Below are 16,563 nucleotides of genomic sequence, written 5' to 3'. Positions count from 1 at the left end.
ATAGGATTAGCCACTGGCATCATTACCCACAGACTTTTATTGAGCATCTACAGTATGTAGGGCATAATACTAAGTGGTAGAGATACAAAAAGCTAAGAGGCTCCATGGTCCCAACTTCTGAAGTTTATAGCTTAGTTGAGGAGATGGGGGTCTAATGTTAAAGTAATCATACTGGTTCCACAAAGCATACCCCATACCAGTTCATGGTTTATAGTTCCTCCAAAAACTATAATGCCATAAGGCAGCATAGGCTAAGAGTCACAAACAGAACCAAGTGGAATGGGGATGGTAAGTCTTGGTTTGTGGGTGGGCTGTGTCTTCACATGTTGGGACTCTGAGTAGGTGGGGAAATGATATCACTGTTATCAGCTCTTTCATTTTCCATATTCCAGGTTGACATAAATAAGGTTAGGAGGTAAAAAGAATCTATCTCCCACTCCTACCTTCTATTCCAAACCTGAGGAAAGCATTATTGCTAGGCAACAACAAAGGATAGAAAAAAAAGGAAGAGAAAGAAAGGACAGAAAGTCAAGAATTGCGTTCTCTTTGGATACTGAGATGATGCCTCCAGGGGGCAGCACCAAGGCAGAGAAATACACTAAAATTGCTCATTCCTCCTTTGCTTGGTCTGGGGCTCCCCACACTTCCCCACCATTACTCCTCCCATTCCTTCCAACTTTATTTTTAGCTGCCAGTGGGAGGGGGCAGGATGGGAGGGAAAGTACAGAAAACAGAGAAGGAGAGGGACAGAGGCACAGAGGACTTCTCACGCGGACAGAACATCCAGACATGGAGTTCCCCCTCATCCCCCACCTGTTCTTGCCCCTGATGTTCCTGACAGGTGAGGGAGGTTAACTTCTTGGTTTCTGGTGGGAACGGAAGATATATGGATTGTTTAGCATTGGCATCTTTACGGTTAAAATTCTTTGGGAATTAGGTTAAGAGGTTAACCGATTCTATGTTTCGTGTGTGTGTGTGTGTGTGTGTGTGTGTGCGCGCGTGTACACGTGCGCATGGGTTTGCATTCTTTTGCCCACACATATGACTGCCTGGCAAGGGCTGAAGCTGTCCAGTGCCTTGTGTAATATTTGTGTCCAATTAAATAAAACTTTGTCCTAAGCCCTGGAGGAGTGAGGCAACCGAAAAGAAACATGATGTGAACTTCCACAGGGCTAGTCTGATTACTATTATCTCCCTCCCTACTTCTCCCTGCCCTTGGTGGTCTCTGGGTTCCTGAGACATAACTGACTAACTGTGTGGTCAGAACTCTGGTTTTATCTAACCAATGAGCTACAGTTCCTGGTTACACAGCCTTGCCAGTCTCCTGGATGCAAAAAGGCTCACATACAAAACACTTTTCTGAAAATGAGCATGGTTTGAGACAGAGCTATAGCCATTGGTGAAAGTGGTGGTGGGGTGGCCTGAGAGGGGGTTACTTGAAGGAACAAGTCACAGGGAAAGAACCATGGGAGGGACAAGAGGCCTGGAATTTTTCCTCATCAGTGCCCTGTAATCTTCGTTTCCTAAAATACCAGCTCTGATTTTAAACAGATTGGGGTTGGGAGGGAAGAGTCAGCAAGAACATGATTGAGGGGGTCTTTAGAGTGGGCTGAGAGTTAAGGAAGAAATGCAAGTAAGCAGGGGGCAGTTGGGAGGGGGGATGAATTAGAAAGGAAGTGGATCGTGAGAAACTTTGGGAGTGATGGGACCCTTGGAAAGGATGTATGGCAAACCTTGTATGTAGGCAGGCAAGTGGCTCCACCCAGTTAATTACCACTGAGGTTTCCAGGGCTGGAATCAGCCAGAGACCTAGACATTGGAGAAAGAGAGAGTGTAACAATGATACTGGGAGTCAAGAAGAGACAGGAAGAGAAGAAGAGACCCAGACATGCAGTGTTCACTAACCTCTTGTTTTCCCTGTGGTCCTGGGTTTGGGGAGAATTTGTAAGGAATAGTTGTTCTGGGGCTGCAGAAAGGCCTTCTCCCTCTTTTGACCCTCACAGCTTGGAGAGGAGGATGTGTAGGAGGAATGATGTAGAAAAGAGGAACTTGACCCTTCCAGACATGTCTGTAAATGAAATTTGGGGGATAGGAATGGAAATACATCTGTGCAACAGCATGGCAGAGGGCCACAGGTTAGACATCTGGACCCAAACACAGGAAGAAAATCATCCTTGCTTGGAGTACATGACATTCACAGAGTCCAGGGCAGCTTATGAGTAAGAAGAAGGGAGATAGGCTGAGGTCAAAAAGTTCCCTTCACGGTTTCTCTCTGGTTGTACCTGTGGGCATTCATTAGGCTCTCTGGCTGATTCCTGCTAACCTTATGATCCTGGCCCCCCAGGTCTCTGCTCTCCCTTTAACCTGGACGTGCATCACCCACGCCTATTTCCAGGGCCACCGGAGGCTGAATTTGGATACAGTGTCTTACAACATGTTGGGGGTGGACGCCGATGGTGAGGAGGAAACCAGAGGGCCGTGGGATTGGGACTGTGATAGAGCTGTTAAAGGGGAGGCAAGGTAGATGGAAATATAAACTAATCTGGTTCTTTGGAAATGGCTGGGGCTCTAGACTTGCCGTCACCATGCCCTTTCCCTCTGGCCTATCTCAAGTGTCATATTTACGCTATGCTTGTATTCATTTCCTCCTCCCAGGATGTTGGTGGGTGCCCCCTGGGATGGGCCTTCAGGTGACCGAAGGGGAGATGTTTATCGCTGCCCTGTAGGGGCCTCCCACAACGCCCCATGTGCCAAGGGCCACTTGGGTAAGAAGACTCCTCACTCTTCCACTCCTAACCTCTAACCTTGATACACTAGTAGCTTTGACCCCTTACACCTCACTTTTTTTTTTTTTAATTTTTTTGGAGCATAGTTGATTTACAATGTTGTGTTAGTTTCAGGTGTACAGCAAAGTGATTCAGTTATACATATACATATATTCATTCTTTTTCAGATTCTTTTCCCATATAGGTTATTATAGAATACTGAGTAGAGTTCCCTGTGCTATACAGTAGGTCCTTGTTGATTATCTATTTTATATATAGTAGTGTGTGTATGTTAATCCCAAGCTCCTAATTTATCCCTCCCCCCTCCACGTTTCCCCTTCGGTAGCCGTAAGTTTGTTTTCAAAATCTGTGAGTCTGTTTCTGTTTTGTAAATAAGTTCATAGATAACATTTAAAAAAAAATTAGATTCCACATATGAGTGATATCACACCTTACTTCTTTACCTCCATATCCCACGTACTCCTCTTCCTGACTTGATCCGGGCCTCTTCTCATCCTCTTCCAAAATCACCCTGAACTCAATCACCCCATCTGTGACCCCATGATCTCATGCTCTTCCACTCCACTCCAACCAGGTGACTATCCACTGGGAAATTCATCTCGTCCTGCTGTGAATATGCACCTGGGGATGTCTCTACTGGAGACAGTTGGTGATGGGGGATTCATGGTAAGCTAAGGAAAGGGTGGTGGCGGGGTCTGTGAAGGTTTGTGGTAGAGAAAAGGGCGGTATGATAAGGGAAACTGGTCTATGTGGAGGGGTCAAGGAGTTAAAAACCCTAGAAAGCAAGGAGGTGGGTCTTGGGGAGTGGTCTCAATGCCTCTTTTGACAAAGAGCATGTTCTGAGGGTGCCCTCCCAAGCCTGGGAGTAACTGTTTCTTCTATCCATCCCCAGGCTTGTGCCCCTCTCTGGTCTCATGCTTGTGGCTCATCTGTCTTCAGTTCTGGGATATGTGCCCGTGTAGATGCTTCGTTCCAGCCCCAGGGAAGCCTGGCACCCACTGTACAACGTGAGCCAGGAGAAGGGCCTGAGGACTCAGTCCCTAGAACGGGGTGCAGGGTGGGAAAAAGATGGGGCCACAGGGTATGATGCTTGACAGGGGAACTGCATGGCTTATCCTTACTGCTACCTAACGTGTCCGCAAAAGCTCCATGTTTCCTAACAGATGAGAATTCAGACTCTTTACCAGGTCGTCAAGACTCCATGAACTGATTTAATCAACTTCAAAAACTCAACTCTCACTATATCCCTTCATACCCTGCACCTTGGCTATAGCCTTCACCTCACCATTCTCCTATGTGTCATCTATTTTTATACTTCCATCTCTTTTCGTTTAAAGTGTTCTCCACCCAAATGCCTTCGTGTTTAGTCTCCTCGCCTCAAACATCTCCAGTCTTCAGTATCTTCTCAGTCGCTGCCTCCTTTGATTCTCCTCCATCAGAACAGACCCTCTTTTTTTCTCTCACATCATAGAGTGGTGCTATGTTTCTACTAGCGCTTAATTCCTTCTTTGTTTTTTTAGTCAATTGTATATATGCCCATTTTCTCTTTTATTCATTTTTATATTTACCCAGGACCTGGCACACTACCTTCCTTATATGTAAGAAGTGCCTAATAAATGTTTGAATTAAATGTGCCCTCCTGTGACCTCTTCCCTTGTTGCCCCCATGCCCAATGTCCTTTACCCCTCTGTTCCCCATCACCATACCCCTCCTCCTAGGCTGCCCCACATACATGGATGTCGTCATTGTGTTGGATGGCTCCAACAGCATCTACCCCTGGTCTGAAGTTCAGACCTTCCTGCGAAGACTAGTAGGGAGATTATTTATTGACCCGGAGCAGATACAGGTAAGAGAAGGCAACATGGATGGGCTTGAAGGGGAGAGACAGGGAGAGAGGAGATAAATGTAGGTAGCATCTTCGGTAGTATCCAGGTGCTCGTCTCCCCTCCCTCGCATACCTTCTCCACCCCCCACCCCCATACACACACTCCATTAGAGTGCACACTTTATTCTCAGGTGGGACTGGTACAGTATGGGGAGAGCTCTGTACATGAGTGGTCCCTGGGAGATTTCCGAACCAAAGAAGAAGTGGTGAGAGCAGCAAGGAACCTGAGCCGGCGGGAGGGACGAGAAACAAAGACTGCTCAAGCAATAATGATGGCCTGGTGAGGCACTGGGAAGGGGGGGGGGGAAGCCAGAAGGGTTAGGGGAGGCTTTGGAGTGCAGTGTGTAAATCCCAAGATGTCTTGCCAGCTTATCTTTGTTTGCACACTAATGTAGGTGGGGGAAGGCTAAATTGGCTGTCATTGCACTCATTGCATTTCTACAAATTGTCTGTATCTGTGTCTCTACATGTTTCTGCTTTATTTATCTCTGCAGACAGAATTCTCTCTGTCCCACTTTGCTCTTGGCCCTCGGGTTTTCCACCACTCGTGTCCTAGCCTATTTTCCAAACGTGACAAAACTCATCTCTGGGAAGACTCCCCTGACCTGACCATTCTCCTTTATTCTACGTTCCCTTAATATTTGTCCTCCTAAATACAATATTTGCTGAATGAATCTATGAGTGAATGGATTTTATACTTACTTACATTGATGATATGCTGCTCTATATGTTCTATGACATTCAGACATTTGAGCTCTTACTGTGTGCCAGTCTCTACGCTAGACAGTTGGGGAGATGGGCTAAAAGGCAAGAGGCCTGACCTCGGTGAACTGCTGACAGTGTTAAGTACTGTGTGTATGTGTATCTATCTGCACACATCTGATCACACCTCACTCCTTTCTGTCTCTTCTCAGCACAGAAGGATTCAGTCAGTCCCATGGGGGCCGACCAGAGGCTGCCAGGCTACTGGTGGTTGTCACTGATGGAGAGTCACATGATGGAGAGGAACTTCCTACAGCACTAAAGGCCTGTGAAGCTGGAAGAGTGACACGCTATGGGATTGCGGTGAGAACAGCTCTGGATCTGGAAGGATAGAAGGGATTGGGGAGGGTGACACTGAGGACTGGGAACTTAAGGAAAACGGGCATTGACCACTTCCCAGACATCAGCCATATTCCCTTTCTTCTCTTTAGTTGGCTGTGTCCTGTACAGCTCTACCGTCTCACAGCACACAGCTAGCAGACCCCACCTTTATCTCCTGACCCCAGGTCCTTGGTCACTACCTCCGGCGGCAGCGAGACCCCAGCTCTTTCCTGCAGGAAATCAGAGCTATTGCCAGTGATCCAGACGAGAGATTCTTCTTCAATGTCACAGATGAAGCAGCACTGACTGACATTGTGGATGCATTAGGGGACCGGATTTTTGGCCTTGAGGGTAATGATTACCCTGGAGAAACAGAGGACAGGGTAGGGGGAGTTCTGGGGTATAGGTGGGCTTCTGGAATAAGTTCAGAAGGTCAAAGGGGAAACTGTCTTCCCTTATATTGCCTCATGATGTTTTCTCACACTCAAGGGTCCCACGGAGAAAATGAAAGCTCCTTTGGGCTGGAAATGTCTCAGATTGGTTTCTCTACTCATCGGCTAAAGGTTGGACAGACTCTGACCCCTCTCAACATCTGACTCCTTCCAGCCTCTAACTCAGACATCTTCAACCCCAGGGCTCTTCTAGATTCCTCCTTTATTCAATGTCCATGCTGACCTTCCCATACCTCACCAACTGACCCCAGCATGCCCTCAGTGACCCTCTCACTCCTGGAGAGCTTTTTCTTCTTATTCCCCACTGTCTTTTCAGCAACCCCATCTGGTTCTGCCCTACAGGATGGGATTCTCTTCGGGATGGTAGGGGCTTATGACTGGGGGGGCTCAGTGTTATGGCTTGAAGAAGGTCGCCGCCTCTTCCCGCCACGGACGGCCCTGGAAGATGAGTTCCCCCCTGCATTGCAGAACCATGCAGCCTACCTGGGTGAGTAGCAGAGAGCTGCAAAGGATTAGACGGTGGAGGGGGAAAAATGCTTCCTCAGTTGGGGGTGGGATGGAGGGGTATAAGGTACTCACTGTTAACTCATGCGGTTTCTCACTGATCTCGTGCTACCTTCCTTTGGGACCCCCTTCTGTGCCTTTAGAGAAACCTCCTACTCTGACCCCATCTTCTTTCCCTTTCACCCCCGATTCCTTGTCCACTTCTAGGTTACTCTGTTTCCTCCATGCTTTTGCGGGGTGGACGCCGCCTCTTTCTCTCAGGAGCTCCTCGGTTTAGACATCGAGGAAAGGTCATCGCCTTCCAGCTTAAGAAAGATGGGGCTGTGAGGGTCGCCCAGAGCCTCCAGGGGGAGCAGGTAGGGCATCCAAGGGAGGGTGAGACCCTTGGCTCCTGAGGGACCTTCAGGCTATGGGGGAAGAGAGTGAAGGGACAAGAGAGGGACCTTAAAAGTCTGTGTTGAATTCTGGTTGGCAGAGTCTGTCAGGGATGTGAGGACCAGATTGGCAGGTGCTTCCCACTTGTCCATAATCTTGCCTTCCCTTTCCTCTGGGGTCACCACTACCCACCGCTCTCCAGATTGGCTCGTACTTTGGCAGTGAGCTCTGCCCATTGGATACGGATGGGGATGGAACAACTGACGTCTTGCTTGTGGCTGCCCCCATGTTCCTGGGGCCCCAGAACAAGGAGACAGGACGTGTTTATGTGTATCTGGTGGGCCAGGTGAGACTTGCTGGGATACCCTAGAACTTGTCTGTGGGGGGCAAAGGGAGGGAGGGAAGGCACACACATTTGAGGGCTGGCCGAGAGGTCGGGACTGTCAAATCAGCATCTTCTGTCTTCTCCTCACCTCCACCAGCAGTCCTTGCTGACACTCCAGGGAACACTTCAGCCAGAACCCCCGCAGGATGCTCGGTTTGGCTTTGCCATGGCTGCCCTTCCTGATCTGAACCAAGATGGTTTTGCTGATGTGGCTATGGGAGCGCCCCTGGAGGATGGGCACCGTGGAGCACTGTACCTCTATCACGGGACCCAGAGTGGAGTCAAGACCCGTCCTGCCCAGGTCAGGAGTGCCCCGACGAGGCAGGGGCATGGTGGGAGGAAGGGGAAGGGAGGTGCACCCTTTGGTTATCATTGCTCCCCTGGGCTTGAGACCCAAACTGAACAAGTGCCTTTTTTATCAGTAGTCAAAAAGGTGAGGCGGTGGGGTAGGAAACATGTTGCTGTACTAGGGACTCCTGAACACAGGCAAGTTTCTCTCATTCCTCCTCATGCCTGAGGGGAGAATTAGAAAAAGCCAGGTGGGAGGCCTGGGAAACCAGTTGTGTGAGTCTCTGCTCAGTCTCTCCCCTCTCCCTCTCAGCGGATTGCTGCTGTCTCCATGCCACAGGCCCTCAGCTACTTTGGCCGAAGTGTGGATGGCCGGTTAGATCTGGATGGAGATGACCTGGTAGATGTTGCTGTGGGTGCCCAAGGGGCAGCCATCCTGCTCAGGTGAGCGGCCCCAGCTCAGGTAGCAGTAGACAGCGTGGCATAGCTGTTAAAAGCAAGGGCTTTGGAGTCACAAACTTACGTTTGGCTTTCTTGATCAACTTACTCTATGCCTCCATTTCCTAGTTTATAAAATGGGAATAATAATAGTACCTGCCTTAGAGGTTTGTTGTGAGGATTAAACGCGATAATCTGTGAAAAGATCTAAACACAGTGCCTAGAACACGGCAAGTGCTGATTAAATGTTAGCTATTGGGACTTGCCTGGTGGTGCAGTGGTTAAGAATCCGCCTGCCAATGCAGGGGACACGGGTTCAAGCCCTGGTCTGGGAAGATCCCACATGCCGCGGAGCAACTAAGCCCGTGCGCCACAACTACTGAGCCCGCATACCACAACTGCTGAAACCCACACACCTAGAGCCCATGCTCCACAACAGGAGAGGCCACCGCAATGAGAAGCCCATGCACCAAGGCCAAGAGTAGCCCCTGCTTGCCGCAGCTAGAGAGAAAGCCCACACGCAGCAGCAAAGACCCAGGCAGCCAAAAATAAAAATAAATTAATTTTTAAAAAATGTTAGCTATTATCTTACTTCCATCAGAAGGTTCAGGGGAGGCGGACACATGTGTCCCCTAGCTCCTTATTCTTTCCTTTGACCTCAGGGAGGCAAACACTGGGGACTGCCTTTCTCAAAGGGCTTTCTTCCCTCTGCTAGACTATCTTTCCCACCCTGTTCCCAGCTCCCGGCCCATTGTCCACCTGGCCCCTTCACTGGATGTGACCCCGCCGGCCATCAGTGTGGTTCAGAGGGACTGCAAGCGACGCAGCCAGGAGGCAGCATGCCTATCTGCAGCCCTTTGCTTCCAAGTGACCTCCCGCACTCCCGGCCGCTGGGATCGCCAATTCCGTGAGTCACTAGAGTGCATGCTAGGCAGCTCTCAACCCCTTGCCTGCCATGGTCTTGGGACCCCTCTCCACCTGCACTCTTGCCTGCCCCATTCAGATGTGCGGTTCATAGCATCGCTGGATGAGTGGACAGCTGGGGCCCGTGCAGCGTTTGACGGCTCTGGCCAGAGGCTGCCCCCTCGGCGGCTCCGGCTCAGTGTGGGGACTATCACTTGTGAGCCGCTGCACTTCCATGTGCTGGTGAGGAGGGGGCAGGAAGTGCTTTGCATCAGGGCCTGGGAGTGAGAAGGAGGCTGGATCAGAGGGAGGACTTTCTGCTGGATCGGCAAGAAAGCCAGAGTCAGGAGTGTGAGAAAGATCAGACTGTGGAGTCAGGCTGATCTGGGTTTGAATCCTGCTCTGCCGTTTACCACCTGTAAATTCTGGCAAGTCATATAACCTGCAAACCTTAGTTTCCTTGCCTGAAAAGGGAGGGATAATAATAACAACTACAAAATAGGAGTTAGCTGTCTTAGAATTAAATGTAATAGTATTGATAAAACCTTAGGACAGTGCCCAGCACACAGAAAGTGCTCAGTAAATGATCGCCATAATTATCACATTCTGCTAGGATTCCTGGGTCGTGTCTCTAATCCTGGCTCCCCATAATCCTTGACTCTGGTTTCTCTCAGGATACATCAGATTACCTCCGGCCAGTGGCCTTGACTGTGACCTTTGCTTTGGACAACACCACAAAGCCAGGGCCTGTGCTGGATGAGGGCTCACCCACCTCCATACGAAAGCTGGTCAGAAGTGCCAAGCCCTGCCCTGCCCTGGGTCCCAACACTGCCCTTCTCAGTGAATTCAAGAGAAAGGGGAGGGAGGAGACATGAGATCACAGTGAAATCTAACTTGGGCACCCACTCTTTTCACTTTTCCCTCAATCCCATTCCTTTCTCCCACGCCTTCCTCTCAGCCCTCAGCCCCTTTTCTCTCCTCTAGGTCCCCTTCTCGAAGGACTGTGGCCCTGACAATGAATGTGTCACAGATCTGGTACTTCGAGCTAATATGGACATCAGAGGCTCCAGGTGGGATGGACATGAATTGGCCAAACGGGGGTGACCCGAGACAGATCAGAAGGGACTTGAAGGGAGATGGAGGGTTGTTTCTTGCCCAGGAAGACAGAAGCGAGGCTTCTGGCGCTCCTTCAACTCTGGGCTCTCTTTTATCCACGACTCCTAGGAAGGACCCATTCGTGGCTCGAGGTGGTCGGCGGAAAGTGCTGGTGTCAGCAACTCTGGAGAACAGGAAGGAAAATGCCTACAACACTAGCCTGAGTCTCAGCTTCTCCAGAAACCTTCACCTGTCCAGTTTTACTCCTCAGGTGCCCTTGGGGGAGGGAATTTGGGAGGAGTCAGGGAAGGAGGAGGACGATTGGGGTATTGGCTGTGAGGGGCCCTAGGGAAAGGCTGGGTTTAGAGGCTGCAGGCAGGAGGGCAGTTGCAGCCCCACCTTAGCCTCCATCCCCCTTCCTCTGCTCTCAGGGGGACGGCCCAGCGAAGGTGGAGTGTGCAGCCCCTTCCCCTCATGCCCGCCTCTGCAGCGTGGGGCATCCTGTCTTCCAGGCTGGAGCCAAGGTGAGTTGGGGCCCAGGATGAGAAAGGGCCTCTGAGAGATCAGGGGCTGGAATCTGCGGGGCCTGGGAGTTTAGGAAAGGAGGCACACAAGGGCTGCTGTTCCTCTGTAGGTGTCCCATGAGGAGAAATCTACCATGTCCCTCTCCCCCAGGAGAAATCTACCATGTCCCTCTCCCCCAGGTGACCTTTCTGCTAGAGTTTGAGTTTAGCTGCTCCTTCCTCCTGAGCCAGGTCCTTGTGAGGCTGACTGCCACCAGGTGAGAACAATGAGCATTTCCTCCCAGGCCTCTCCTGTTGGGTCTTGGTGGTGGTGGTGTGTGGGTGGGAGCAGGGGTGGAAACAGCATGACTCCTTTACTCTAGAGAGGGGTGTCTGAGACAGGGCTGGGATGCGAGCCTCTCCCCCTGACCCTACAGCAATAGCCTGGAGAGAAATGGCACGCTTCATGATAACACAGCCCAGACCTCAGCCTACATCCAGTATGAGCCTCACCTCCTATTCTCTAGGTATGGCTCAGCTCCCCACTGAGACCCCATTCTGACCCCAGACTCATACTCTTTATGTTTCCCCCCTCTCCCTCCATGTGCTTCAGTGTTCCCAAACACCAAACCCTTAGGGCTGCTCTATCTTTTTGCCTTCAATCCCACTCATGCTGAAGCTTCTCTTAAGTATCTTATCTTTCTTTCTTAGGTATAGGTATACCTATGCATCCTAGTTGTAGGGCTTTGCTGGGCCCTGGGGGTTGGAGCTGGTGTGATGGGATATGGGGTGTGGCCATAAAGTTTGTACCAAGTCTATGTCATGTCTCATTTCTATCTTCTCTATGTACCCCCATCTCTTTATCCATGTGCTGGCCCTACCTTCCCTGAATCCATGTCTGTGTGCTGACCATGTGCCCCTGTGTCTGTGTCATGGCTGTGACCATGTGCTTCCTGACTTGGTGTCCACGCAGTGAGTCCACTCTGCACCGCTATGAGGTTCACCCATATGGGACCCTCCCAGAGGGCCCTGGCCCTGAATTCAAAACCACTCTTAGGGTGAGAAGCTGGAGGGGCCTTGGCATAAGCAGAGGGAGGGGGAGGAGTTCCTGGGAAAAGGATGGGAGGAGTCTCTCTTAGATTTCAGTGGTATCGAGGGTAAAGAGGAACAGATGAGGAAGGGTCTTTCTCTGTCTCTCACCTCTTCCCATTTCCAATCCTCCTTTTAGGTTCAGAACCTTGGCTGCTATGTGCTCAGTGGCCTCATCATCTCAGCCCTCCTTCCAGCTGTGGCCCATGGGGGCAATTACTTCCTGTCACTGTCTCAAGTCATCACTAACAATGTGAGTCTGGACTAGGGGCGTATGGAACCCTGCCATCTTGATTTGGTGGACTCACCCAGCTCCCAGCGTCCTGGGTCACTGCTCTCAGGGCTCCTCCCTCCCTGGGGGCGCCTTTCTTTCACATATGTAGCTTCTTTGAGAAGAAAGGAAGGGATCACCCAGGGAAGAACTACAGGAGTGTGGGTGGTGTGCGCCTGCTCAGCCTGGAGTGGCCGGCCTCTCACCATCAAGAGGGTCCCTCAAGTTGGATCTTCCTCTAGGCAAGCTGCACAGTGCAGAACCTGACTGAGCCCCCAGAGCCCCCTGTGCATCCAGAGGAGCTTCAGCACACAAGCTGGCTGGTATGAGTCACAAGAGGGTGAAGAAGGTGTCCAGAGTGGGAATGCAGTGGGGAGCAGTAGAGTTTGGAGCCTTGGGCTGGAGAGTAGAGTGGGGAGTGGGGGATATTTCCACCCCAGCGTCCTGATCTGTCTCTCTCTTCTGATAGAATGGGAGCAATTCCCGGTGTCAGGTCATGAGGTGCCACCTTGGGCGACTGGCAAAGGGGACTGAGGTCTCTGTTGGACTACTGAGGCTGGTTCACAATGAATTTTTCCGAAGGGTAAACTTTTCCTTTTCCACTGCTTTCCCCTGCTGCTCCTATCTGGGACTGTAGCATAGGCTTTTCCGGTAGACAGACTCGTGTTCAAGTTCGCGCTTTGCCTCCTACTCACAAAGTTATTTCATTTTTCTAAGTTTCTTTCTCTTCATCTCTAAAATGGGGAGGAAAAGACCTACTTCATGGGGTTGTTGTAAAGACTAAATGAATAATGAGATGAACTCACTAGAAGCTAGTTACTATTCTTGTATTTTCCTCCATTTATCATCTCTTAGTGTTATATCAATAATCAACCAACATTTATAGTATACCTAAATTCAATCAACCCATCAAATGCCTGCTATATAAAAAGCCCTCTATTAGGTAGACACTGAGAAGAATATCCTCAACATTTAGCACCATGCCTAACTCATTGTAGTGATTTAATACATTTTTATTAAGTGAATGAGTAAATAGTTGATATTACATGCAGGGTAAGCATGGAGGGTAGTGGGAAGTGATATTGTATAGTGAAAGAGATCTAGATTATGAAAGTTCTTTAAAGCCGGGAAGATGAAATCGAGCCTAATATGATAGGCAGTCAGGAGTTGTGTGAGTTCCTGAGAAGGGAAATGACCTCTTAATTATAACAGCTGTTTAGTACTAGGGGTTTATATTGTGCTTTCCCATGTTCCGTATACTTTGAATTACACAAGATCCCTGGGATGTCGGCATCTTTCAGGGAAGTTAAGTCTGACAGTTAATCCTTCCCTAAGTCTGGTTCTCTCTTTCTCTCTTTGGTATCCTTTTTTCATTCATTTATTTATTCTTTTAACAAAGATTTATTGAGAAACTGTGCTAGGCACTAGGGACACATAAATTACTAACACACAACCCTTGAAAGACAGAGAAGTAAACAGAATATTATAACCTGATCCAGGGTGATGGGGGTTAGGAGGAAACACTTCCCTACTTCCCAGAGGGGATGACATCTAAAGGAAGGGTAGGAGTTAGCCAAAGAAAGAGGAGTTGAATGCATTTCAGGTAGAGCAAACAGAGTATACGAAGGGCCATAGGCTTTCCATCTGTTACCCTTCTTTTCTTTCCCCATCGGTCTCCAACCTTTTCCTCTGGTTTTGAACGTCCTGGAAGTTGTGCCCCTCAGCCTCATCTTTGCCATTAGGGTTCTGAGAGCCTTATCACCTGATGATGGCTCACTTTATTTTTTTTTAATTTTTGAATTTTATTTTATTTATTTTTTTATACAGCAGGTTCTTATTAGTTATCCATTTTATACATATATTAGTCAATCCCAATCTCCCAATTCAGATGATGGCTCACTTTAAATGTCTTTCCATTCACAGGCCAAATTCAAGTCTCTGACAGTGGTCAGCACCTTCGAGCTGGGAACTGAGGAGGGCAGTGTCCTACAGCTGACTGAAGCCTCCCGTTGGAGTGAGGTGGGGCTGGAGACTGAGTCTGAGAGCTGTGGAACCAGTAAGGGTGGCAGTGGCCTAAGGGCACCTGTGAGCTTTTTCAGAACAGAGGTGTCTTCGTTAGGCAGCAGTCAGGGAGTCAGAAGTGATAAATCAGAATGGTGGGGTCCCACTGCCTCCATTCCTACCTCAGTCTCTTTCCTTTTAGTCTTCTATTTTGCGGCTGGCTTTGCTACAACGTGGGGTGAGGCTAGCTGGGCAAAAGGGTGCAAATAAAAAACAACTCTCCTTCCTATGCAGAGCCTCCTGGAGGTGATTCAGTCCCGCCCTGTCCTCATCTCCCTGTGGATCCTCATTGGCAGTGTCCTGGGAGGGCTGCTTCTGCTTGCTCTCCTTGTCTTCTGCCTTTGGAAGGTAAGCACTTCTGTCGTGGGGAGTACGGGGCACGGTGCTCATGAATTAAGGAATCCTTGATTATAGCCGGGAGAACTGGATTTGTGCTGGGCAGCTAAGCAGGCTGTGGGTGTCATGCCCAGATCTCCTTCACTGTCCTCCAGAAATGTTGGTTGAGTTAAACTAAGCCAAATAAAATAAATTTGAATCTCAGTTTTGGAAGCAGAACAAAATTGAAGACTTCAGATACATCTGAGGGCTGTTGGCCAGGTCCCCAGGCAGGGCATTTGGTGATGCCTCTTATCTCTTTCCCTACAGCTTGGCTTCTTTGCCCGTAAGAAAATCCCCGAGGAAGAAAAAAGAGAAGAGAAATTGGAGCAATGAATGTAGAATAAAGCCCTAGAAAGTCCTCCCTGGCAGCTTCTCCAAAAGACTTGCATAACAGCAGAGGTTTGGGGGCTCAGATGGGACACGAAGAAGCCTCTGGACTATCTCCCCAGACCTGCAGCCTGACTTGACCTTTGAGTCATGAGGATGCTGCTGGCAAGAGATGAGGCCTTACCTCAGATGAGAAGGGCTGGCACTACACTCCCACCCTGTGCTTCCCTCCTTACCATCCTGGTTCCAGAGCCAACACTGGGGCCTTAGTCTAGGGCCCTTTTTTCCCCATCCCCAGGAATCAAGAATTTTTTCCCTAGGTCCCTGACTTCTTTCAGTTTCCCTCTACATCCTCCCTCACAATTTGGAAAGGACGAGGGTTATCTTCCTCCATTTCCCACCTCTCACCTTCCTGCCTTCTCCCCACTCCAAAGGAGAGAGCTGACGTTGGCTTGAACGAAGTAAAGTCAACATCTGCTGCTTTCCTGTGGAGTCTGGTGATTCAGAGGGCCGGATGGGGAGAGTCAACAGGAAAAAAGGAGGGAGGAGGAAAAGCCACAAGAGACATTCTGTACAATTCCAAGGAACAGAGAAGCCTTTAGACAGGCAACTGCCATCCCCCTGAAACCTGAGACTTTCGTGGTGCACTCGCCCGCCCTCAGGTGCTGGTGAAACGGAGCTGCCCCAGGCCTGCTGGGCAAGGGTTTCCCAACTCTCCAGCCTTCCCTGGGAGCAAAGCCAGAGCTGGGTGCCCGATTCTCTGGAGCCAGGGGCCCCCACGTGGCTAGAGCTGGAATAACAGAGAAGACTGGATACCCTAGGCAGTCCTCTCTCAGGCCTCACACACTCATGAGCCCTCCTTGAAGCCTCCTTATAGAAACTAGAGAGAAGGGAGAGGATTGCTTGATGGTGGGAAACCCTTTCACCTTACTAGATTTTGGAAGCAGCAGCCCCATGGGGTCTGAATTAAGGAAGAAGCTGAAGTAGGTGGCAAGAGGTCTCTGGGAAGCAAGCCCTTACTCACTTGGCACTGTTTATGTAGCACAAATAGCTCCTAGGAAATGTTTCTGGGGCATCTCCAGTCATACCTTGTAGGGCTTCTCTGGTAGAATCAGTTGGACAGCCCTTGCTTGATGTTTACTGGAAATTCTCAAGTTAGTTTCTATCTCTGGACCACCCCACCTGACTCCCATTTTTTGGTCATGGCCAGTAAAGAGAATTGGATTCTCATTGACAACTGGGTAACATATAGTTCTCTGTAATCAAGACTTTGGACACCAAAGTTAGTTACTGGTCTCTAGAGGGCAGCTCTGACAGCCATTTGAAGAATCAGCACCCATTTAGAGCTGAGAAGAGAGGGGACCCGATTGGGCAGTTGACTAGCTGCCACAGACTCTGTCCTCCAGGGCTGTTCTTGAGATCTGGTCACAGTGTTTATTTTGGCATGTCTCTGGCCTTTTGCAGACAGCATTGTCTCTGTTTCCTAGCAGGGTAGACAGTATATCAGATGGTCAGAACAAATAAAGTTCAGTGTCAAATGACTTCTGGCTCTATTTGAGTTCCCTGGGATATAGACTGCTCACAAATGGTGAGAGGTGGAGTCTCGGTTTACCTTGAGACCTTATACAATTGAGTCCCTGGAAGGCAAGGTTATGAAGTATTTGAAATGTTTTCTGTGACTCTCCCACTGGAGATGTACTCTAGCCTCCTGCAATCCTCACCTACTTAAGTGAGCGTAGA

At 49.5% G+C, this 16,563-nt stretch overlaps 1 protein-coding gene across 6 annotated transcripts; it reads left to right on the top strand.

Moving 5' to 3' along the window:
* Window positions 1–643: 643 nt before the first annotated feature.
* On the top strand, window positions 644–16,365 carry ITGA10 (integrin subunit alpha 10). 6 transcript variants are annotated; one of them, XM_036855396.1, is made up of 30 exons: window positions 644–841; window positions 2,345–2,456; window positions 2,656–2,765; window positions 3,361–3,452; window positions 3,679–3,793; window positions 4,505–4,632; window positions 4,803–4,951; window positions 5,586–5,736; window positions 5,940–6,105; window positions 6,244–6,317; window positions 6,549–6,693; window positions 6,918–7,066; window positions 7,288–7,431; window positions 7,568–7,771; window positions 8,072–8,202; window positions 8,937–9,103; window positions 9,200–9,342; window positions 9,774–9,887; window positions 10,084–10,169; window positions 10,324–10,465; window positions 10,626–10,718; window positions 10,899–10,975; window positions 11,135–11,224; window positions 11,671–11,755; window positions 11,926–12,039; window positions 12,300–12,380; window positions 12,527–12,640; window positions 13,981–14,076; window positions 14,353–14,466; window positions 14,764–16,365. In XM_036855396.1, the coding sequence occupies exons 1-30, from the start codon at window positions 790–792 to the stop codon at window positions 14,827–14,829; spliced, it is 3,504 nt and encodes a 1,167-aa protein (XP_036711291.1). In that variant the 5' UTR covers window positions 644–789; the 3' UTR covers window positions 14,830–16,365. The 6 variants fall into 6 exon arrangements, 5 of the variants coding, with proteins under 5 accessions (XP_036711291.1, XP_036711281.1, XP_036711275.1 ...); XM_036855386.1 differs by lacking the exon at window positions 14,764–16,365 and having other exon boundaries at window positions 8,099–8,202; window positions 13,981–14,491; XM_036855380.1 differs by lacking the exon at window positions 14,764–16,365 and having other exon boundaries at window positions 13,981–14,491.
* The last annotated feature ends 198 nt before the right edge of the window (window positions 16,366–16,563 follow it).

Source organism: Balaenoptera musculus, chromosome 1, assembly GCF_009873245.2.
Source record: "Balaenoptera musculus isolate JJ_BM4_2016_0621 chromosome 1, mBalMus1.pri.v3, whole genome shotgun sequence".
In the NCBI taxonomy this organism is placed as follows: Eukaryota; Metazoa; Chordata; class Mammalia; order Artiodactyla; family Balaenopteridae; genus Balaenoptera; species Balaenoptera musculus.
This window is presented reverse-complemented; position numbering and strand designations above follow the sequence as displayed.

What these genes read in the sequence shown, in the direction of transcription:
- ITGA10 (XM_036855380.1), top strand. Translation starts at nt 790, where the DNA reads ATGGAGTTCCCCCTCATCCCCCACCTGTTCTTGCCCCTGATGTTCCTG. An exon ending in GCCCCTGATGTTCCTGACAG is followed by an intron (nt 842 to 2,344) that starts GTGAGGGAGGTT and finishes CTGGCCCCCCAG; the next exon opens with GTCTCTGCTCTCCCTTTAAC. An exon ending in ATGTGTATCTGGTGGGCCAG is followed by an intron (nt 7,432 to 7,567) that starts GTGAGACTTGCT and finishes CACCTCCACCAG; the next exon opens with CAGTCCTTGCTGACACTCCA.